This window comes from Belonocnema kinseyi, chromosome 1, assembly GCF_010883055.1.
Source record: "Belonocnema kinseyi isolate 2016_QV_RU_SX_M_011 chromosome 1, B_treatae_v1, whole genome shotgun sequence".
Taxonomy (NCBI): Eukaryota; Metazoa; Arthropoda; class Insecta; order Hymenoptera; family Cynipidae; genus Belonocnema; species Belonocnema kinseyi.
The window spans coordinates 177,499,767-177,525,235 of NC_046657.1; the positions used below are offsets into that span (position 1 = coordinate 177,499,767).

At 35.6% G+C, this 25,469-nt stretch overlaps 1 protein-coding gene across 1 annotated transcript in view; it reads right to left on the reverse strand.

The window, feature by feature from the left end:
* Positions 1–25,469, reverse strand: part of LOC117174140 (protein takeout-like) — a 105,116-nt gene that overhangs the window by 13,785 nt on the left and 65,862 nt on the right. The window contains exons 2-3 of the mRNA XM_033362953.1: positions 23,461–23,553; positions 4,146–4,427 (exon numbers count right to left, since the gene is read on the reverse strand). Of these exons, the coding sequence (XP_033218844.1) occupies positions 4,146–4,427; positions 23,461–23,553 (375 nt within the window). The remainder of the gene's footprint in view (positions 1–4,145; positions 4,428–23,460; positions 23,554–25,469) is intronic.

Below are 25,469 nucleotides of genomic sequence, written 5' to 3' on the forward strand. Positions count from 1 at the left end.
AGTTGCAATATCTGTGCACCCTTTAAATTCGCAAAGTGTTCCACAAGATTCTCCAAAACTGAAATCTACAGGATTAGTATGTTTCTCTTGTCTTTCATTGATGTAATCACTTTTATAGCAGGAATATTTAAGCAAATCTATATATCTCGGAGTATAGTTGATTGTAAACTAATGATTGAAGTTTAATTATCTTATTTCTCGCATGTAGATTCACATCATGATCCATTAACATTACATTATCAGAACATTTCCAGACAAAGTTTTTCCAAACGCGAAATCCATAAACATCAAGTGGTCGATTTTTTCCCGTGGTTCCGGTTGGAATTTGTTTCACGTTAACACTTTAATTTTCTAGCATTGTTTCCTTTACAACTCTTTCGCAATGAAAAGTGCAAGAATCAAGTAATAGTATGGAGTGATGGCCTACATGTGTATAAAAATTTTTTCTAACCAAATTTTGAAGTGATCTCCAATGAAACGATTTATGAAATAACTGATCTACGATATTACAATATAAAAGTTCCCTTACTTGTTGTTAATTTTCCAGATTTGGATGCTTCTACGTACACGTTTTCTGGTTTAAATAATTTTTGTTCTACAACAGGGTCAAACTTACCACTTGGTTCCTTTAAAGAAAGAAATAGTGGTGACAATAGTTGCTCCGTAGCTGATATTTTTTCCTTCAACTGCTAATGTTCTCCCCTAATGCATTTCTAGCTGAAATCCGCTCTGATTTGAATTATACAAATTTTGGATTTTGATACTTGGTATATATGATTGAACATCAGCACTATTCTGTGTGCTTTCTAAAATTTTGTTAACAAATATTTTGAATCTTTGAATCTAAAATCAAAACCAATTTCTTTTTTAGCTTTTAAGGTCCATCGAATCGCATCCTGATCATGAATAATTGAACCGCTGTCGAGGGCCACTTTAAAGTTATCCAGAGTATACTGACAAATTTGTGCTATTTTTTCTGTAAAAGTACCACCTTTATTAATTGTATGAGCCCAAAGACGTAATTGACTAATAGATGATATTTTTTTAAATCTGTTTTGCACTGTCTGGAGACTTACATTTTCCTTTCTTTTTCAATAAAAATCTACTTCTTCATTATCTTCTTTCCACTGATTTGTTGGTACTACGTCCGGATCAGGAAAATGATATTACACTTTATCTTCAATTATTTTTGCATGATGATCTTTATACTCTTCTTATAAATCTAAAGAGTTATCAACAATCATTTCTACATTGTTAAAATCAGTTACTGCGCCTATTAAAATTTATTTTATTTTTTTCTGCCAACTGTGTTTAAGGATAATTTTTGACACTATATGATTTATTCATCGCTTGAAAATATGCTAATAATAAATTTAAAACATTTAAAGGATTAACGTTCATCTTTTAATCCAAAATAAAACCAACTAGTAAAATTATGGAAGAAGTTTTTTATTGAGTGAATAAAATACTCACGTATTAAAAAAATCACTGCTAAAAACAAATTATTTTTTAGTGACTTTACAAGTATAAGAAAATTGTTGTCTGCTTTGAAATTGAATCATATAAAATCAATGCAATAATGCTGAAGAAAGTTATTTACGGCTATACGATACAACTGATACAGACTTAATATTTATACTTCACGATATGGTAACAAACGTTTCCGCAACACTTACTGCTGGTAAAAGCTATCACAGGATTCCCATTCAGCCCGTCGGGGGTCTATTGTTTCGGCCGAGTCAAGCGGTGGCAGTACAGTCTTCTTCAACAAGATGCAAGGTTCGCACTGCGAACTCTACACGGTACCCACCATCGCGTTACACTAGGAAGAGAAAGAGAGACACTAGGAAAAGGAAAAGGAAGAAAACACAGTGCAGGGCTACATATTAAGGGGCCCCACGATCTTTTTTGATTGAACATTGAATAGTTTAGTTGCAAAAACTTATCTCGGGGACCTATTAGAGCATACAAAACTATAAGTGGCGACTTGTTTATAGTGGTGACTAGCTGGATTTTAAAAGATCCATCTTCTATCATTTGTAGAGAGACAGGTTTGCATCTAATGACGTTGAGGAAAATTCTTTCATGATTAAGAGAAACGATCGCCGCTTGGATCTCTGAAAACAGCCCACAATTTGTGGAATCGGTAAAAAAGAAATTTAAAAAAAAATTATAATATGAAATTGTTTCAGTTTCCACAAGTGATGAATTTTCAACTGAACTATTAAATGTTTAACCAAAAAAGATGACATGGCCCCTTAATATGTAGCCCTGCACTGTGTTTCCTTCCTTTTCCTTTTCCTGGTGTCTCTCTTTCTCTTCCTGGTGTATTGCGATGTTGGGTACTGTGCAGGGGGACCCTATCTTCTAAGATCTACGGCAAGAATGTCGACAGCTCCACATCATCTAACTATTTAGGAGTAATATTTGACGCTAAACAAACCAGGGAACTGCATGTTAATGCAGTAGTAAAAGAGGCCAATGTAGCCTTTTGGGCTTGCAGGTGGGAAACTGGAAAAATCAGGGCCCTCATTGATCTTGGTGCCATGAACCAGTTTTGTTAGTTCCAGGAAACATCTGGAAAGAACTAGAATGATGAAAACATTCATAATCTGAGAGCTGAAAAGTCTCTTCTCCGAGGTAAGTCACATTTTTGAGGTTATGTTTGTGAATTAAAATGAACTATTATAAAAAGAAAGTTCGACATCTACCGTAAAACTAAGGTGCCGTTATTGTAAATAATATTGATCTTCCAATTCGTATTTACAAATTTGATCAAACATTTCTTCCGGTGGTTATTAGACAGAAAAAAGAGAAGATGGTCAAAAAAGCAAGTCGGTAAGTCGCTGCATTTATAGAATTATTTTAAAAATATATAGTTTTAAATTATGTAACTATTTATCTATTTTTGATTTTTGTTAACGTACCTTCATATATATTTTAATATATTATCTAGACCTTCGGTAATCATAGCATTTTAAATCTAATTATTTGATTTTTTTATATATGTCATTGTAGAAATGTTATTTTCGTATACAATGTTTTACGCAACTAAATTCGTTTAAATAAAAACAGAGAAAATAGATTGGTGGAGAATCTTTCAAAACATAAAAAGAGCGATTTTTCCCACGATATTATGTGCAATATATATTTGAAACAATTTCTGCATTAAGAAAAAAATTCTTGGAAATAAATACTTTTAAATCAAGCAGTTTTGATTATTTCCTTATCAGACATGTTATAAAATAATGTACCTACCTGAATTCTATATTATCATTTTTATAGGTTTAAATAAAGTGTAAACGACGAATTAAATTTTATTCGGCGAGCTTTATATTTTTCACAGATCAAGCTCTATAGCGATCACACACAGGTCTTTTGTTTCAGGCGTCATTCACTCCACTGACAATCTTCTTCAAACATTTGTTATAAACAGTGTGTCGCCCCACTTTTCTGTTCTTTTACATCTCTATAGCTTCCATCAAGTCCATGCATTTCCACATACAAGCTTTTGTGATTACATGGCTTCTTATGTCTTTGAATGAGATTCTCATTCACATATTCTAACCATTCTTTCTGTGGCCTGCCTTTGGGCACACTGCCATTTACTTTATCTTGATACACTCGTTTCGTTAGTTGTGCATCTTTCATTCTTTCAATATGCCCAAACCGTGTTTTAATTTTATGTACACTCCTGACAATAAGTCGAAAATATTAAGCTACAAAGTAAACGGGGTTTTCTTTCTTAAAATAAACCAAGAGCACGATTAAATATTATGTAACTGATTAGTTTGCAAACAAAACATTTGCTCGTATAATCGAGATTTTTGGTAAGCCAAAGTTCCGCGATTAGTCATTACCCTTTATTTTCTTTGAGGTGGAATCTCATTCCATTATGCTTTATTGTAGGTATGATGGAATTTGCCATTGATTTAATGAATTTTCAAAATTTTAATGGTTTAAAATAATTATAAATTAGGTGAATTTAGAGCGAAATTTACTTTTCTTCAAAGGATTCTATTTACTAGATCGTAAATTACTCTCCGTCGGGGGTGTAAGACTACGGAAAGCAATCTAAAAAATGTTTAAGTTATATCAAAGCTAATTATATTATCTAAGCATATAAAATTTCTTTTTAGTCTTACCAAAGAATGCCCAAAAGTCTCCTTGGCTCTGAATTGGAAAAAGCAGAACGTTTCCCGCCACTTCATAATGACCTTGCAGCTCTATTTTCGGAATTTTCAAGTGAAGATCGAGCCTCAATGTCGTTATATTAACTCTGACTTTTGTGACAGAATAGTTTCCGGGACCAAGTGCTGTTATGTTGGAAAAAAGTGCGCTTACACGAACAGCACCCTGTCCATTGTTCATTCCGAGTTCTGGAATTGAGAGGGGTTCTATCGGAGGCAGCTCCAAATCTGCAATACCTGATAAAGAAGTAAAACAGATGTTTTTTTAATTTCATAGGAAGTTCCAGTAGTTTTTATTTTACAATTAGACCTGCCAAACTCTACAGAGTTTCAAAATTTTCAAAATACTTCTGCTCTAATTTGTTTCTGAATTTTACTAACAATGCCTAAATTGAATTCTTCCCAGGTAAAAATATCAGCGCAAAACTCGGCTTGCAAATACCTTCAGGAATCCAGGAGAAATTTTGGTGTAATTTTTTACAGTACACGTGGAAATCGACGTAGAAATCTAAACCAAGTTTTTTTTACTGTAAATATTGTGTAATCTGTAAAAGATATACAAAATGGATGTCACTTCCTTAATATTATGTAGCCTGCGTACTTTATAAGTATGAGTTGTTCTGTGAGTCTAGTGGTAAGTTTAGGACATAAGTATACGAAAATCAACCCATAAAGTTCCACTTTGAAATATATGTAGATCACCGCGTAATAATTCACGTGGCCCTATCACGCCTTGTTCCTTAGTTTAACCCTCAAACTCCAAACTTTAACGCAGCATACGTAAACGACGCACTGGTATGAATTAGGATTTTGTGACTTCATCTGAAGATTTGAAGATGAAAATATATAGGATTCAAAATATACGTATAAATATAGGATTTTGGGATAAAGATTCTCGCTAAATTCGTTGGAATAGCTTAAATTTAATGAAAATTGTATCAAGTTATAAAAAAATTGCTATTGAACAAAGGGATTCTTCAAAAATAGACACTAAAAAAATAAAATTTTTTCTCAATTAAGGTATTAAAATAAAATTAATCCTATTCTTTATTTAAATATATGTTTTTTATGAAAAAATATGATCATATCAATTTAGAGTCTGAAAATAGTGAGTAATAGTGAAATTTGTGCTATTTATGCAATATTTGTAGCCACACATGAAATGATATTCATTATTGATTATAATATTTATTTTTATTTATAGACATAGTTATACAAAAATTAACTAACCTTTTTATCAAAGATCTTGTTGCAGGGACAAAAACGTTTTGCGATTTTTCATGATACATGATATGGCACATTCACTTAAAACTTTGAAAGTGACTCACTTGGCTACTTGCAGATGAATTAATATGTGTCTACGTGGTATATTTACAATGTTATGAATATATTTAAAGTACTGGGAAGAGATCTTTACAATAGCTCTAGTAAAATATCAATCCTACCTATCAATTCTACCTTATTACTCAAGAATACCCACTAAGAAATCAAAGTTGTCCTATTATACGTAAACATAAAGAAAGTGTAGTTCTAATGGTTAGAATTTTATGAGAAATATATTCTGTCCGTTGATAAAATATCTACCGATGGGAAGGGGAGCTCTATACGGTGACTGAAAGCGTCCGGAGAAGTTTCGAATTAACCTGTCAATGACTAAGAGGGGAATAGCCATGGTGCGGATTAATTCTTTCTACAGCAAAAGCGCTTTGTCGTTTCGAACCTGGCATATGTCAGTGATGCAGGCAGCTCTATGCTCAGAAGAATAGAGGAGCAAGATAGACAAACAGGTAATATTAAAGATCATGCACCCCCGAATTTTCTTCGAAACGCTCGGATTACATCATATGAGACTTATTTCCTTACGAGTACAATCGAGTCGTGAAAAGAACAAACAGGACTAAATTTTTTTCAGACTGGAACTTCTATAAGATGGCTCAGTATGAATTCAATAGAAACATCAGAATTTAATCACAATAAGACTGGATGGGCTTCTGCGAAAAATTCAAGAACCAGTTAGAGCGAAATTCCACAAGACCCTCGAAAAAATCTAAAGGATCGCCTTTGGTTCATAAGGCTCGATGATGTTCAGTTGCCGGAGATAAAGAAGTAACGCTGAATCACCTAGTGGAAGTTCACTTCCGGGGTTATCACCGAAATCAGTATGTACAGAAAACTTGAATGCTACCCAGCTTGCACAACAGCAGGGGAGAAGCCATTCTGCAGGGGCATTTTTAAATTTCGCGGCCTTAAAGTTGCATTCGGATTGACCATTCGGTCAACTTCTTGCATTTTCGGATCAAGTTTATCATAGGTTTCATGCTTGCGTTCAAAACTTCAAATGGATATAGGAGTAAAGAAAATATACGTTATGTTAAGTAGTAATAATAAATAATAAAAGTGTTTCGTTAATAATAAAGTAAGGCATGAGGACTCAGAAGGAAACGTACATTTTTTCTGTGCCTAAAAATGTATGGAATGGATGCTGAGTGACAAATACTGTGGAATGTAGATATTCTGCGCTTGCAGTGGACGAAGAGTGAATTGTATCTAACGCTTATTTGCGGCCTAAAAAAGTTATGTCATAAATAGATAGGATACGTTTTGAAGAAAGAGAATATAATATTACGTGCGAAAACATTAAAATGATATTAATTACATTTAATTAAAGAGATTCGGGAAAACAGGCAAATCATAACATAACCGTGTTTATCATTATATTGATTATTAATTAGTAAAGAAATTCGTTGTGGTTTTTATGTTTGCTACTGACAGTGTTGGCTGTCATAATTTAAACAATAATTCATTAAAGATAATTGTAATAGCTAACACATCATTTCTAAAAGTAATAAATGATTACAGTTGTTTTTTCCCTAGATCAATTCTAGACGAAATACCCATCAGGAAATGAACATTGATACTCCGTGAATGTAGGAATCAATCTGGAAGACATTTCGTAAGATGACTTGTCATAATTTGAATTGATAAAGTTTTTACGTACTTCGTTATTTTAGGACATGTTTTCTCCACTCTCATCTAGACATAAGGCTTCATCAGACTCTAAAATCAGTTTTGCGAATCGTTGATGATAATCGCGCATCAGAAATAAATCTACAAGCGATATGTCCCGCCAGTCAGGTTATTCCAATTTTTTTACAAATTTTTCTATTCTTTCTTCTATTGGGATTTGTTCAGCCCCCAGAAATAATTATGAGTCATAATAATAAAAAGGGTGTATTTGAAAGATATTTCGAGCCTAAATGAAATGCCTGAATTTCAATTGAAAAAGTTTGTAAGAACTTTGTTGTTCTAGAAAACGTGATCCCCGGACCTCACCTCGAAATTTAGCTATAAAATGAATAAAATAAAGAGTGGGGTTTCCGGAAATTCGGTATAAAAACTAGCTTTTGTTCAAAAAATATTTTTTTCAAACTGTGTTGTATTACGAATAGTTAAAAAAACTGATATCATTAAAATGACCAAAGTTATCACAATTTTAGAAAAAAAAAGACAAAAATATTCACTTTTGAATGTCTCCTAAGTTTCTCGTTAAAAAAAAATTATTTTTGGATTTTCCTTCCAACACTTGAGAGAACGGACATTAGAATTATCTTAAAAATTAGTAAGAATATCTTAATTATCCAGATGATTTGACATAGAATCCATTCTTTTATATGTACATATAAATTTTAATTATGTAATTTTTATTTCATGCTTGATTTTCTCATAAACAGTGTCAATTACGTTTTAATAAATTAAATATAATGACTGCATTTCATTATTGCTTAATAATATCAATGATTTGATTTTCTCATAAACAGTGTCAATTACGTTTTAATAAATTAAATATAATGACTGCATTTCATTATTGCTTAATAATATCAATGATAGTTAAGCAGACAATTTTTGTTTGGCGGTGGGAAAAGAATAAAACGATTTGTAGATATTTTTCTTAAAATAATAAGATTTACCATATTTATCACATTTTTGAAATAAAAATTTGACGATCAAACAGACGTGCATATTACATTATTCCTATAACATGTTTCTAATAAAGTATAAGTGTTCAACTCTTCAGTCGCTACACTATAATACTGAGAAACGAAAAATCATAGGCACGTAAAAGTCTAGTGCTCTGTTTAACAGCCATGTACTGAAACGTTTACACACGCAAGATATTATTATCATCGAAAAATAATACTTTTATTTGGAATAACTTTAATAAATAAATTACATACACATAATATACTTTTTTTCGTTTTCAGGTAGTTGCACATATACTTTACAAAGATTGCGTTATGAAATAACGAATTTGCCATTAACTGGTTTTCAATCGATATCATGGGCTAAAGTGGAATAGAAACATGCGTTTTTCCACATGTTTAAAATTGTTTACGCCAGGAAAATCTTGTAGGAACAAATGAATTACACGCTGAAGATTACTCTTTCGAAGACCTTGCATTTCTAATACGATTAAACGCGCCTAAAAACCACGGGGAAAAATAAACAAGTCCATTACATCGTGAAGTTACTAGAGCTTAAACAGTTAAGCGTGTTCCCATACGAGTTTCCGGGTCATGTTATGCCTGCCTTTGATTCCAAATTTTAATTCGACCATTCTGCGTGTCACTGAATACATTCTCAAAGTTATGTAAGACTTACAAATAGCTTTTGTTAAAGTTGCGAAGCTAGACTGATATTGACAATCTTGCGAAATGCAACTGCAAGTTGCGTATAATTTTCGAGATGTTACCGGTTCAGAATTGCCTTTGAATCTGCAATTGTTTGCTCCAACATGCGAAGAGATGGAGATTTTTTGTTGCGTAAAAGCAGCATTAACTTCTTTGCTGGTGTAGTGTCCCACAGATTCTGGTGCTTCTTCACCAAATTTCATCTTCTTTCGTGGTACAATTTCGAGGCTTGAAGTACTGTCACTTGCTACGCCCAACTTTGTTTTGAGGTTCATAACCACTGCGGTGTGGTGTAAGTAAGTAAGTCAGTAAGTTTCATCTTCTTTCGCGGTACAATTTCGAGACTTGAGGTACGGCCATTTGCGATGCTTAACTTTGTTTTGAGGTCCATGCACACCGAGTCATCGTTCGTGCTGCTGTTAGCTATGAAATATACAAAATAGTTTTATTCGGTCTTTGCATAAGAGGTAAAAATGAATTTTTGTCATTACGAACTACAATAAAATGAAAAATGATGGATGCGAACTATTCAAATTCCTCGAAATAGAACTGATGCTTTGAATTGAAGAATGAATAAAAAAATTTATTAATTTTAAAAATTATATCACGTAGGGCAATTTAAGGCTAGAAACGTTAATTTCTAGATTAAAATTGATTTTGAAATCTTCTTATATAGACTCTTAAAAATTTGTTTTAAAAAAAAATCGTTTAAAAATCTTCCAGCAATCTATTAATAATTTTATTATCTTGGAAATCGAATTTTTTCTAAATTTTTTCAAAGGCTTGAAAAAGTAAAAAAAAAAATACCTAAAATTTTACCAGATTCTGTTTCAAAAATTTTGGAAAGCTTATTAAATAAACTTTTTAAGTTACTTTTTGTAATAAAAATTTATCGATAGTTTTTCTAGGAAATTTGATAAAAATTTTAAATTCATTTGGAACCTTTCAAAATGCTTTAAAAGAAAGTATCATGGTTATAGCCGGGTAAGCGTGCAACGCATACCCTTAAAGGTAATAAAATGTGATATAAAATGCATACCCTTAAAAGTAATAAAATGGTGAGGTGTATAGAACGGTGACTCTGGGATACCGGGCGACATGTCAGAGTACGCAGCCTTATCCTTGCATGCGGGGCTCTACAAGGATGGACGAACTCCTTTCCCTAGCTTCTCGTGGGAACAGTAATGACAACACCAAACATAGTTGTAGTAAGTGCGGTTCAAGCAACAGAACGCGCAGGGCTCCCGACAATGGGTCGGCCAACAATGCCGACCACTCTGTAGCTGGGGGAGCCAATGAAGATAGATTCAATGGGATGGATCGGCAGAATCTCGGGACCTTTAGGTGGACGGAGCGACTGAATCACGACTAGCTAGAGTGCTACGAAGCGAGTGTGGCCCCTGAACGGGGTTACAGGGCACGGCTGCATGCTCTGTGGTGTAAGAAACACTCAGAGCTTTCTCAGCTAGAACAAGCTGGCAACTGAGAAAGAGATGCGACACTAAGACCAACCGCGGGCAGGCATCCAATAGATGAAGAGCGATGGTTTATGACCCGGAGAAACACCATTACCAAGGTTTCTCTCAAGCCTAAAGATCTGGCTGAAATGGATGACGAGCTTCGTGGACATTTTTTCAAAGAATCCGAACTCTGGTCTATCAATTATTGTGTGTATAATGCAGCGAGAGCTTTGGTTGATTCGTACCGTAAAACAAAACCAACGGTTGAGCATAAGACCAAAAGACGAATGCATCCACTTGCCATAAAGATAGGCTGGGCAAGACAATACGCGTCCCGCATTCAGTGTGTGATTGACTATATCACATCTGGTAGGAAGTTTACCGCCAAGGTTCGAAAGTTCGCGCGCTAACTCCGGGCCCGTTATCACACACTTATCAAGTCAAAGCTGCTGACTATCAGGCAGCATATTGTTGAGAGAATACTGATACTATCTGACACTGAGAGAAGTCTAGAGCGGAGGGAGCGGTGGGTCAGGGAAAATCAACAGTTTCTCTCTGAGCCATCTCGACTCTTCACTGGATTCGAAGACTCAGATAACATAAATAGCTTCAAGGAGCTGTGTGATGCACTGTACAATATATTCACAGCTATCCTAAATGATAGGATTGTTCGGGCAATTGAACCAGTGTGGCAAGAAATGTATGAACAACGAGACTCAAAGAAAGGCGCAGTGAAATGTCGGGAGAACTTGCTCATCGATAGATATAGTATGTCTGCAAAGATGCAGCATTCTACCAGCGTGATCTATCGATGGCTTAGATTGATTATCGGAAAGCTTTCGATTCGACCTCCCATAGACTTATCATCTGTCTTTTGGAAAGCTTAAAGGTTCATCCGAAAATCGTTAGGTGCATAGAGAGATTGATGCCGCTTTGGAAAACCAGATTTACTATCTTATCTGGAAAAATCGTGTGATAACTAACAAGGTCACCTTTCAGAGAGGTGTCTTTCAGGGCGACACCATGAGCCCACTCCTCTTTTGCCTTACATTACTGCTACTATCTCCTAGCACTTTGCCATTCCGACGGGTACTTGTGTTGCAAACCTGCAGATCGAAAGTACAAGGTCACTCATGTATTTTACATGGACGATCTTAAGATCTATGCTAAAAACTAAGAGCATCTACATCTAGCTCTAGAGATTGTCGAACGACATACTAAGGAAATTGGAATGGAATTTGGGTTAGATAAATGTGCCAAGGTTTATTGGAAGCGATGGAAACTTAATGACATCCCTGAAGATCCTGAGCTCGTTGATAGAAGCGCTATACGACATCTTTGCGCTGCAGAGACTTATACATACCTGGGCGTGCCACAGAGCCGCATTCAGGATGTGACATCTATAAAGGATACTCTCCGAAGCAGATACAAATGTCTCATCCGGCATATTTGGTCTTCCGAACTTGTCGGTGAAGAACAAAGTATCTGCAACGAACATGCTTACCGTCCCGGTAGTACTCTATTCACTTGGAGTAGTGTCATGGACGAAGAACGAGCTCAGATCACTCGATATCGGGACAAGAAAGGTTATGCACATGAACAAAAGCATGCATCTTAAGTCTTCTGTTCCGGGACTGTACATCTCACGCCGTCAAGGTGGTCGCGGAATATTGAGGCTTAAATGTCTTCACAACAGGATTATTCTGGGTACAGCGCATAGAGTCGCAAATGGAAGAGAGCCTCTTCTTAAAATGGTGAGGAATCACGAAGAAGTGGGCAAAGGAGCGTTTCTGTACAAAGCAGCGGAGGAGACGGCTGAAACACTTGGACCCAACTTCAGTATTAGGGGTGAGCAAAATGCATCAAATTTTATCTATCTCGAGTGCTCACTCCTGAAAGCCCGGATTAAGAAAGCACAAGAGAAAAACTTTCGTGAACAACTCCTCGATGAGCGGATGCACGGTATCTTTCATAGAAATGTGGAGGATCAGTGAATATCGTGTGAGCTAACGTTTGCCTTCCTTAAATCGCCCGGATTGAAGTCCGGTACGGAGGGTTTCATTTTGGCATGCCAAGACGGTGTCATTTCCACCTTAACATACCGTCGCCACATTTTGAGCCGAGACATTCCCGATGATAGCTGCAGGGCGTGCCATGCACACCCCGAGCATTTAGCTCACATACTATCTAGCTGTCCAACTCATGCGGGAGCGACCTACATCCAAAGGCACAATGCGGCACTAAGAGTGCTTTATTACCATCTCTGTCGCTTTTACGGAATTAACCTTAATATCGCTCCTCCAAATGCTCCTAGGGAAATAGAGTCAATTATCGAGAATGGGAAGTGCCGCATATACTGGAACTTTATATTCTCGACAATTGTTTCTCTTGCACACTCGAGGCCTAACATGGTTCTTCTTGACTTCGAGAAGCGAACCATGTTTGTTATCGAATTTTCGGCACCAGCTGACAAAAACATCATAGCCAAGGAGAATGAAAAGAAAGAGAGGTATAGAGACCTTATTAGGGTTTTGCAACGATTGTACTCGGAACATTCTGTTAAACTAGTCGTCCTTATCATCGGCGCTCTTGGAGGTGTCAAGCTTTCACTCGTTAATAGCCAGAAAAGCATCCCTGCGTGTCAACAATATGTTAAAATACTTGCGGGAAAAATGCAGAAGGCGGTAGTCCTGGGATCGCTCCGTGTTCTCAGGGTGCACGAAACTTGTGCTGGATCGTCGCATTGATTCCGTTACAGACTATAAGCACCTATCTCACGGTCGTGAGACGTGATTGTGGCTGAAATTTTACCGCGATTTCGCTGGGAGCGGGTGCAATTTTTTAGATAAGCACCCGCTCCCGGCGAAATCCTGCGGTTGTCCTGATGACAAATTTTTAATTATGTATATCGGCAATTCCATATCAATCGGGTCACGTAAATATCTCGTAAACGGGTATTTTTATTTTCACCAAATTTGGCACAGATTATTATCTTTAACAGGTGTACTTTCATCTCCAATTTTTTCAGAATTTTTTTTTCAGAATTGCGGACCAAAATATCTCAGTAAACGTGTTTTTTTACATGCTCTTCAGGTATAACGTTTTGAAGGTGAAAAAAAATGACTGACCCGAGATTATTATTCATTTTGATATTTTTGGTTGTGCTGGCAATAAATAAACTACTAAAATGCTAAATTTCAAATGGGCGTATTGGAAATGGCGGCGGAAAAATAAATTTTTTGATTTGTATGTAATGTTCGTTTTAATATCGTAATATCGTTTTAATGTTCTTTTTATAAACCTTTTGTCAATAATCTTTATTATAATTATTTTAAAAATACTAATAGCGAGTCCAATTTGTCGGATAACAAAATGTTGAATAATAACAAGGACAACGCCAACTCAGTCTTTTAAAGTCTTCTGTGACCATAAGATTTTTTAATCACGGACTATATATACCAGATATAATTTTAAGGGTTTGAGGCATCACTGATTTCAAATTTTCCATTACTTTTGCAAAATTAATTTGTTTAAACAATTTCTTCAAACAAATTTTTGCATTATCAACTAATTTTGGGGTTACTGAAGGGTTTTTTGATTACGGTTAATCCAAATATGTGATTAGTTTTGCGACATTATTTTGTTTAAACAATTTGTTTAAACAAATTATTGCATGAAAAACATTTATGGTATAAACAATGTCAGAATTAGATTCTATGATAAAAATTACGTACGATATAGTATTGAAACTAATGGGATATTTAAACGCATCGAAGCAATTTTAAGCACTTACATTTTCAACTTCAGAAGTGTAAAAAACATATAAGAAAAAATAAATAAATGAATAAATTACAAAAATTAAAAAAATCGCAAAAAAACAACGAAAAATACGAAAAATTAAAAATAGAAATAATAACAAATGTAAGAAAAAAAACAAAAACCCAGACATGAATGTTATTCATGATAGTCTAAACCCGATGGAACGCGGAGAGTTGTTGTTATCTCTCTTATCAATAATTGAATATGTTACACAAAACGAGATGCGATGCATTTAAATAAGCCATTAGTTACAATACTATGTCGTACGTAATTTTTGACATAGAATCTAATTCTAACATTTTTTATACAAAAACTGTTTTTATGCAATAATTTATTTTAGCAAGTTGTTTAAACAAACTAATTTTATAAAACTAATCGCATGTTTGGATTAAGCGTACCCGAAAACCCCTTAAATAATTAATATCTTATTTGTATCTTCTTTGCCTTCCTTATGAACATAAACAGTTTTATTAAATTTACAAAATTAATTATTTATCAATTTGTTTTTTAAAAGGCGTAATTGAAAACATACAAGAGCTATTCCGGATGTAACTTTTGCCATTCAATCTGATTCTGATATTCGCTTGGAAAAATTATTTAATAACGCAATAATTTTTGTTCAAATTATCTAATTTTGAAAAATTAATGGCAAATTAGAAATCAGCGATACCTAAAACCCCTAGAACTATGTATGGTTTATATACTTCGTGGCTAAAAAATCTTATAGTCACAGAAGTGTTTAAAACACTGAGTTGGCGTTGGCCTTGTTATTATACAACATTTTGTTATCCGACATATTGGAATCGCTATTGATACTTTTTAAATAATAATAATAATAATAATAATAATAATAATAATAATAATAATAATAATAATAAGGATTATTGGAAATAAGTTTTTAAAAATAACATTAAAACGATATTATGATATTAAAACGAACATTACATACAAATACAAAAATTCATTTTTCCTTTGCCATTTTAAATCCGCCATATAAAAATTTAGAATTTTAGTAGTTTGTTTATTTCGAGGTAGAAAGGGATAAGGAGAAGGTGGGAGGGGGAGGGAGGGAGATGACCTATGACCTGAGTACATTTTTTAATGTAAAGTTTCCCTCTCTTTCGATTGCTAAAGACATGGAAAAAATGGTTTAATAACTTCAATGTTAACAAAAAAATCTGCCCGCCAGGCGGGTATATTTTCGTCGCGCGCTCCGCGCGCATCTCTCTTCACTCGGGAATTTGAGTGCACCTAGGGCACGCGTTTGTTGGTTCTCGTGCTTCGCGCTTGATGATGTATTTATTTTGCGCTCGATTATGTATTTAGCTCGCGCTACGCGCTCCGCTTTTATAATTTTGTGATCGTGAACTCTCTTTTGTTAAAGCTCTTTCGGCTTTAACGAACACATTCTCATCACGTATCTCGTGCTTCGCACTGGATTTTGTCCAAAATGTCAACTTTTCTACATTATACACAACACTTTTATTTCAAATATAATACATTTTTATATAACTCTGCCTGAGATTGCTTATTCAGATATTGCAAAATAAATCACAGATTGTATTTATCATGATTATTTGAATACTTGTTTCTTACTTTGCTTTAATTATATTCTAAGATGCGCTGGAACATGTATCATCTCAAAAAGTTTATATTATTATAGTTCAGAATATGCACAAAAATTGAATCATACTGATTCTTATTTCCATGTTTTTCTAATTTTTTTATTTTTAATCATGTTTTTTACGATTAAAGATCCCTTGTCCTCTTTTGTCTTCTCTGTCCTTTTTCCAAAAACATAATTTTTTTATTTTTAATCTTATTTTTTGCGATTGAAAGAAAATGTACTCGCCCTATCCAAAAATGATTAATAATAAATGTATAGATCTTTTTCAGTGAACAACTTTTGTCTGTTAATTTTATTTCGTACGTTGTGTCGTTTTTTCAACAAAAAAATAATAATTTTCTTATTTTGAATATTATTTTTTACGACTAAAGCAAAAGCTACGTGTCCTATCAAAAATTATTCATTAAAAATTTCAATGAGTTTTCGGTAATTTTTAGAAGCGTAACTTTTGTCTATATATTTTTTTCATAGCTTGTGTCGTTTGTCAAAAAATTAACTTTTTTGTTGTTATTTTATTTTTCACACATAAAACAAAAACTGCGCATCCTATACAAAATAACTATTAAAAATTTGTAGCTCTTTCTTGGATAAACAAGTTTTGTCTCATTTTTTTCGTAGCTTGTGTCGTTTGTCCAGAAATTTGTTATTTTTTTATTTTTAATGTTGTTCCTCACGACTAAAAACAAATACTACGCGTCCTGTCGAAAACTGATTAAAAAAAAATTGGTCGATCTTTCTTGGGCGCGCAATTTTAGCTCATTCATTTTTTTTCGTATCTGGCATAGTTTGACGAAAAAATGGAATTTTAAATTATTTTTGGTACAGTTAAATTTTGAATTTTCAACTTTTCGACCAAATAAAAAAATTTTATATGATATTCTTGCAAGGCTTTCAGCAATGAACGTTTTTTTTTCTAGAATTTTTTTCATATCATGCGTTTTTTGATTAAAAATGTTCATTTTAGTTGTTTTTTTTTTTTTTTTTTTTTTTGAAAATGCTCTAACTCTGACCATTTTCTTTTGATAGAAAAAAGTTATAAGGATGAATTGTTTGAGTTTATGAGAACTATGAATAACCATGCATAGAATTTCTAAATCTTGAAAAAATGTGGTTTCAAAAATGTTGAAAATGCGCTCACGTTTTGAATTTTTATCAAAAATGGCTGGTTTATGAACTCGTTCGGAAGAACGAAAGGCCTAAAAAGGAATTTTTAGGCCTTAAAAATGGGTGCTAAAGCAGAATCCAATCTGATAAATTTTTCAAGAGTTATCGTGCCTACAGACTACAGGCTACATACAGACAAACACCTTAGTGAAAATCGTTTTTTCTAACTCAGGGGGTCTCAAAATCTGGAGATTGGATGGAAAGTAACAAAGTGAAATTTTACATAAAACCAATACTTTCTCATGAGGATGGGAATGTAAAAAGATTTATGAGATATTGTTACGCCGGATAAGGTATTTTAAAAATGTTACAAGTCTCCGTAAATTGGACAAATCTGCTCCTTTTTTCCCAAAATATCTCACTTTTTCACTAAAAGCATTTATTCAGATATAGCTGGTTAAACAAATTCCAATCAAATTCAGAAAAATTTAAATCAGAAATGTTTCAATATCAATAATTAAATGTAAATTTACTCTCGTTTTACCATGTTAAATAATTAAGAAATTTATACTATTTATGTATATTATATATTTATATTATTTATTTATTTTAAAATTGCAATAGGAGCATTTTATGGTCTTATGGATCATCGTTTTTTTACGGTTTGAAACTCCCAAAGCTCTCAGTGCATTATACACACCTGAATTAATAGGCCAGAGGCTGGATTCTGTCAAAAAATCTTTACGAAGCTCGTCATCCAGTTCAGGCAGATCTTTGGGCTTGAGAGAAACCTGGATTTTTAGATTTCTCCTGGACCTAAATCTTCGCTCTTACTCTGTTGGATTCATGCCCGCGGTTGGTCTCCGTGTCGCCTCTATTTCTCTGTTGCCGGCCTGTTCTACCTGCGTTAGAGTAGGCGCTCCGCTTAGATAGTCCCATATTCGGAGTTGTTTGGCATGGTTTTGCAGACGTGAATACGAAAAAACGAGAGCTCTGGGTGTTTCTCGCATCACTGGGAAAGCAGTCGTGCCATGTAACCTCCTTCTTTAGGGGTCATTTAGGTATCATATCACACTCAAACGTAATTATCAAGTCCATTCGTCCACCTAAAAGTATTGAGATTCCGCCAGTCTGTCGTATTGACTCTGCTATCATTGGCTCCCTCAACCGTAGGTTAGTCAGCATTTTTGTCCGACGTATTGCCGAGAGCCCTGCGCGTTCGATTGGTTTGAACCGCACTTACTACAACTACGTTTAGTTTTATCATTTTTCCCCATGAGAAGCTATAGAAAGAAGTTGGTCCATCCTTTTAAAACCCGAATTCAAGGATTAGACTGTATACTCTAATAGGTCGCCCGGAATCACAGAGTCACCGTTCGTGACATCTAACCCAGGTGCAATTCAGGTTTCTGCGCTGTGGTTATCCCTCTGATTTGCGGTTTATTCCTTCGAGACCACACCTGGCCAATTATCCACGACCGCTTATTAATTATCGTAACCATATTCAGCAGAAACCCTTGATACAGAGACAGTGAACGATACAACTCAAGGATGAATTGCTACACTGCAACGTTGCCAACATTATTCCTGTTCATAGAGGCTTTATGGTGCGCATGCATATACTCTGGTGCCAGAAACATCCATAGCTTCAGCACGTTTCGCATCAGTCAGTGTGAAATAAACTTGTCCACATTTTGGAAAATTGATATATACGCGGAGAGCTTCCCCGACTGCTGCTTGAAAATGCTGCAGATGAATATGAGGATAAGACATTAAGACTAACCGCGGAAAGCAGGTACTTTCAAAGCACAATCAAGCTGCATATGGTTTCCAAAAAACAGGTGTTAACCATTCTTGAACTTTAAATATGCTTTTATATTTTTATTGTATTCTCCTTTGTATTGCCTTGTCTTAAATTTTAAATAAACAAACGTTAATTATTTTAGTCAAAATATTAGCTTTTTAATAACGCAACCTTCACTTCTACCATTTTAAAGTTTAGGATGAGCTAGTAGTTTTTGTCCACCCTAATGTTGTGTTTTAAATTTTCGTTTATCACGAGAAAAACTGAATAGCGTCTACGAAGTCCCTGGGCTCGCCGACAGTGGCGGAAGCGCTATACGACAGCTTAGAACTAAAGAAACTTATACTTACCTGGACGCGCCACAAAGCCGCAAGTAGGTACGTAACACCTATTAAGAAATACCTACGATGCAGATAAAAATACGGCTTATCCGACATATTAGGTCCTCCGAACTGCCTCGATATCTGGTTACGAAAGCTTATACACATAAATAAAAGCATGCACCTTAAGTGGTCTGTTCCGTAACTTTACATCTCACGTCGTTAAGGTGGTCGCGGAATATTGAATCTTAAATATCTTCATACCAGGATTAATTTAGTATAAGACATACAGTTGCAAATGGACGCACCAGCCGACGGGAAATTAACAGATAAGGGAACAGCTAACCTAACAGCTAAAAGAAAGAGAGGTATAAAGACCATATAAAGTAGTTGCGATTATTGTACCCGTAATATACTGTTAAGTCAATTGCATCCCTGTGTATCAACGAATTGCTAAGATACTTGCAGAGAAAATGCAGAAAGAGGTCGTCTTTGGGTCGCTCCGTGTCCTCAGGCTACGCGAGTCTTTTTCCGGGTCGTCGTATTGAGTACATCACAGTATATATCCACCTATTTCGCGGTTATAAGACGTGGTTACGGCTGAAACATTACCACGATTTTCTGTGTAGCGGGTGCAATTTTGTAGAATGACACCGGCTCCCAGTAATATCCCTCAGTTTTCCTTATAACAAACTTTTAACTGTTTTAGTTTTTTGCGAATCTAGGGTCTGTTTAATCCCATCAGATCTAAGTTCGCCCCTAATCTAAAAAAAACTTCAAATCGATTTGGTTAATGAACCCTTCACAAAAAAGTGTATTCGTATATGTGTAAGGTAGCGGAATACGAAAATTCTATCCGTTTACCACCATTAGATCATCGGATGTTCCTAACCACAAAAAATATATCTAAAAATACTGAAATAACCTATTGTTGTCTTGAAGTTCAAGTCGTGATGACCAAAACCCTTGGAAAAAGGATTTAGCCTTTGTTACACGGATACCTTACGTAAATATCTTGCTTTTCTGAAAAAAATTCGAGTCAATGACACATTCGAGCGATTAGGACATGATTTTGGAATGTCAAGCTCGACACAGAAGTGTACAGGCATATACATTCTTCGGATTCAGTTATACAATCCGTTTCTTATTATTAGTACAAAAGTACTTATACTTTGAAATTCTTAATATCTACTACGACGGATGATTTAATTAATTTTATTTCTAAAGGGTATTCTGGTCGCCCTTGGGGGACCGAAGGAACCGAAAGGAGCCTCTACAAAGAACCCTTGAAGACTTCATTGAGCCCCCCTACGATTCCTTCCTAAAAACTCAAAAAAAAAAAAAAAAAAAACAGCAAGATCCTTCCAAATTGTGGAAATTCGGATTCTACGTTAAAATTTCCATTAGAAACTCACGGAGTTATCACAATACTTTTTTTACAGCGTTGAAAATTAAAAAAATGTAATTGACTGCTGCTGAAGGTAACTTCAAGCGCATCCATAATAGCTCAAGTAGTATGTTGCGTGTAAAGTTTAAAATGAAAATGAAAAATTGGCAAATAAATGTAAATAAATATATCTAATAATTTATATATCTAATACTGCACAAATTTAATACCTTCTTCGATAAGAATAATATGAAAAATGAGAACCTAAAGACGTTTCATTTCGTAAACTCAAGGACACTTCTTGACTGCTCTCACTTGAAGTTGCCTTCGGTCCATGTAAATGGCAGGTATTTTATTTTTTTTAATTTTTAACGCTGTAAGAAAAAGTATGATGATCACTCCGTGAGCTTCTAATGCAAATTTTAACGTATACTTCGAATTTTAACCATTTAAAAGTTGATCTTGATGTTTTTTTGAGTTTTTTAAGAAGGCATCGTAGACGGACTCAGTGCGGTCTTTTAGGGTACTTTGTAGAGGCTCCTTTCGGTTCCTTCGGTCTGCCAGGGGTATTTATGATAACGCGATAGTGAATGTTTCTGGATAATTAGATGTACTTCCGTCGAATGCAACAATAATGGCAAATCGAGTTTTGAAGAATGTACAAGATCTTCTGAGTTCTAAAAATTGTACTCTTTATCGACCAAGCAGTGTGTCAGAGTCTGCACTGTTACCAAAGATAGCAGTCCAGAGCAGCAAACGTGTTTTGAGATTAAGAATGCACATTGAATGTGCAACTCGCCGAATAAGTGGATTTAATCATTTTACCGCGTATGCTTGTATCCCCCGGAAAACGATATAAATTACAGACCATGTTATAATAATGGCAGAAGCTGTTGTAAATACTCAAGGGCCACTTATTGCTTAGGATGAATTTAAAATTGCGAAAACATTTTTATACAAAAAAATACAAAAAAATTTCTTATCGTAGGTTACTACAACGCGTTGTAATTGCGGTCTGATTCAAAATTCGTTGATGCAACAGCAAAAACTACTTTTTGTCTTTCACAGAAATGCATTTGCATTTGTATTTGAGCGTTTTATTTTTTAACAACTTCTCCTTTTAAATATATGTAAGTTTTAACAGTAGAGGCCTTCGCTGGGCACTTTATTTCAACCACAAAATCCTCGCTGATTCCATAATGCGAAGCACCAATTGCTGGTATACTAGAAGATAACATTAAACCGACCTTATTTATTTCAGTTTTATACTCCGTTTTTAATTTTTTTATAACCTCCTATTCTTGTAGCCTTCTTCGTTGCATATATACTGAATCATAAATTTGAGCCCCAAAAATTGCAACTGAGTACGGTGGCGGTCATTTCTCTCTCTTTTTTTCGTAGGTTGTGTTGACTTCTTTTTTTGAGTGTATTTTCTTATTTCTTTATCAATATTGTTTTTATCATATTTTTTGTAAACTAATACGTCCAAGAAAAGCAATGTTCCTTTTTGTTCTATTTACATGGTGTACTGGATATTAGGATGTAATTGATTGAAAAAATAAAAAAAACTTATTTATTTTATCTCGTCCATATTGTCAGATGACAAAAGTGTCATCAACCTAACGCAACAAAAATTCCGGTTTAAGCTTGGCTTGGTTGAAGATTTTAGTTTCTAGATGTTCCATAAAGACATTGGCTATTACCGGTGAGATTGGGGATCCCATTGCTGTCTCTGAGGTTTGTTCGTAGAATTAGTTATTGAACTAAGGAACTTGAGCTTGGCTTAAAATGTTGGTCGTCCTACGTCGTCTGTCATTCGATTTTTCGTGCGGATCTACTTTCGGTAAATTTCCGCTATTGACTTTTACAAAATTCTTCTTCAATATTTTTTTAAAGAATATTTTGCCATTTCTACTTTTGAAGTGCACATAACCAAAACAAAACATCGGCGCAGAAAAAGATACTTGAGAGTTACTGACACATAAGCCGTCATTCGTGCAAAATCCGACCCCTTTGACGTCAAAGGGGCCCTCCAATCGAAATCGTAATAGAAATTTCGTATTTCAAGATTAAATTAAAAATAGTCAAAAATATGCTAAAACTATTTTATGGGCGGTTTAATTTATAATTTTTAAAGTTATATGTATAAATGTGGAGAAAGGAAAAAGACCGATCACGTAGCTCAAGGAAAATTCAGTATGGAACGGGAATTGCGATATGAATACATTATCAAGTGGAAAGTGCTAGATCAGACAACTTTAACCCCAGGCCTGCCTAAAATTGCGTGCGAAGTTTGATGTTTAGCTGTTTTTATTTTAGATAAGGGATAAACTGAAACCTGATGGGGTGAAATAAACCCCAGCTTCGGATTCTGTGACCTAAAAAACATATAGGTGCGTTGATCAAGTTTTCTGCATATGACACTTTGTTTGTGTGCTTGTGATATGGTAAACAAGATAAGATTTTAACCGATAAAGGGGTACAATTTACGTTAAAAAAGTGGATTAAAAGTTGAAGGAAGTGGTAAATAGTACATACAATCTTTACATCAGCAGGGCACCGTTATTAAGGAATCAGAGGCTTGAAGTGGTAGGAAAACATAACTTAAAGCAGATGATATGACGCTTCCTTAAGGTCTATGCAGACAAACATTTCATGTTTAAGTTTTGAGCTTTAATTTAATAAGAAGAGTTTCAAGGTGCACACTAATTCATGAAGCATCATTCCTTGATCCAATATTGGATCAAAGGTCTGTGCACAAGAGATACAATCAAAAATACGACAATTGAAAATTGAAAATAGACCTTTTAGCTTTCTACGTAGATTTCTAACTTTTTTCCATTGTGTAGCGATTTACTGAAGTATTTGGTCAAACAATGATACCTTTCGATTTCGCGATAGCTATTAGTCGATTTGAGAAATTCACGTTTCGAATTCTTAAAATCCCAGTTATCGTATATCTATTAATATTACCATTGAAGCCACACAGCTTCCTCAATTTATATCTGCATAACGCATAGACTGTACAGATTCTTGATTCGAATATACGTCTAATTCTTACCTTTCACTAGGTAGGGCCTTAAGTGATTGAAAGAGTTTTGTATGCATGAATCAAGCTTTGGATCGACCCTGCTGCATGGTAAAATGTACTCCGCTGTAAACAAAAAATATCGCATTATTTATTAATACTACCAATTTTCTTCACGACAATATAGTATATTTTGTAACGTAACATTGTTTCGATAGTTTGAAAGCATATTTTGTCCCTGTAAATTTAAATTCTCAGCACAACGCATATAAATTAAACAAAAATTATAAATAAATAAGGACTACGTATAAGATGGACACACAAGATCACAGAGGGCTATTTAGAAGCTTTAAAATGAGCATCTATTGCTGTAATTGTTACATCTGTTACATCTGTAACCGCCCCTAGGGGCTGTAAGACCTCGTAGTTGGTGGGGAGGCTTAAGCGTGTAGTACATAGCGGTCAAACATATCTTGACCTGCATGAATATGGATATAGATGAAAGGTCCCCTATAAACGTGATCTCCTGGTGTGCATGATTGTAGTATGATAGAAGGGCGAAGGAGCTTAACAAACACGGGTAGGAATGACCTACAGCCCGCACAGACTTCAAGAAACAGCCCTCAGTTGGTATGCCGGCCTGCGAATGGATATTCATTGAGTGACTCTCTCAATGCGACCACCCCCCTAAGCTATGGGTGTAAAGTGATCGTGCCCTGGGCACTTTAGCACCTGGGGTCACGCAAGTGCCCTTACGGCCTCTTGCTGACACCGGATGACCTGCCCAAGTAATTAATCTTACCTTTGCATGCGGGGCTCTGCAGGGGTGGACATTTTATTTCTCTAGCTACTCACGGGAACCAAATGGAACACGCCAAAACAAAATTTAAAGAAGAAAGAGATAGGGAGGTGACGGATTGGGGAGCGGGGTTGGTCCCTATAGGGTCTAAAATAACCCTTTGCTGCCAATCTGTCTCTCCGGCAAGCCAAACTCATGTGGCGATTATGCCCCCAGCTCTCCTGGGGGCTAAGGGATTCACGGTCCCTCTGAATGAGGCTATGGAAACGGGAGCGGCCAATGAGTTCCCCCAAAAGAAGAAAAGCATCAACGGTTTCCTGAAAAGGAGACTGAAGAGGCAAGCCCAGCAGGCTAGTATAATAGCTGCGGAAGCTCGAACATCGGCGAATAAAACGCCGATAGCCAGCACTAAGGCTCAGAAGAGGCGAAGGGATTCAGAGGACGCCCTGCCGGGAGGGGGGTAAGTCTCTGAAGAGGCACTAGAAAATCCAGCAGCTTATGAACAGGAAGTCAATGGGGGCTAATTTGCTAACCGAATCGCTGCATACTTCGGAGCAGTTTCAGGTTTTCAAGGGGTCCATCTGCAGGGCGCTGGAAAGATTGTCCCAGACCAATGGCCAACAATCAAGACCTCCTTCTGTATGGAAGGCGTCTTTGTATTTGTTGCAGCCGCCCCACGGGCTACAGCTTGTCTACACAAGGGTATGGTCGAGGCAAGGCATTAGGAAGCTGCAGCTCTTAAGGTGGGTGGAGTTGATTTGCTCCAAAAGATAGTGGCGACTACGTCGTGGTTCCCAATTTAACTGGAAGGCCCGTCTGTGTTCCTCCGGCGCGGCGGTTGGAGCGATTTAACCCCTCATTATAGACAGCGTCCTGGCGGATCGTCAGGCACGATAGGCCTCAGGAAGAGGTCACAGTGGGAGGAATCAAGCATCTCCTAGTTGTGCAAATTTCTGAGTCTTAGGTCAGGGCTTTTGCGGTCCTAAACAACAGGTCCTTCTACCACTTTGGACACGCCATCTTTAAGGTTACCGGCCAGCGACATGAGGAGCCTGTCGATATATACAGGAAGAGTGGGAGCAGACCTAAATGAATGCTCCCGTTCTAACAATTGCCCAAATTAACTTGCATCACAGCTAAGGCACCTGTGCAGTTTTGTAGATATACAGGGCTGCGAGGCACACAGCTATCTTGCTAATCCAGGAACCCTGGTTAGTTCGAGATACCATTGAAGGTTTTGTGG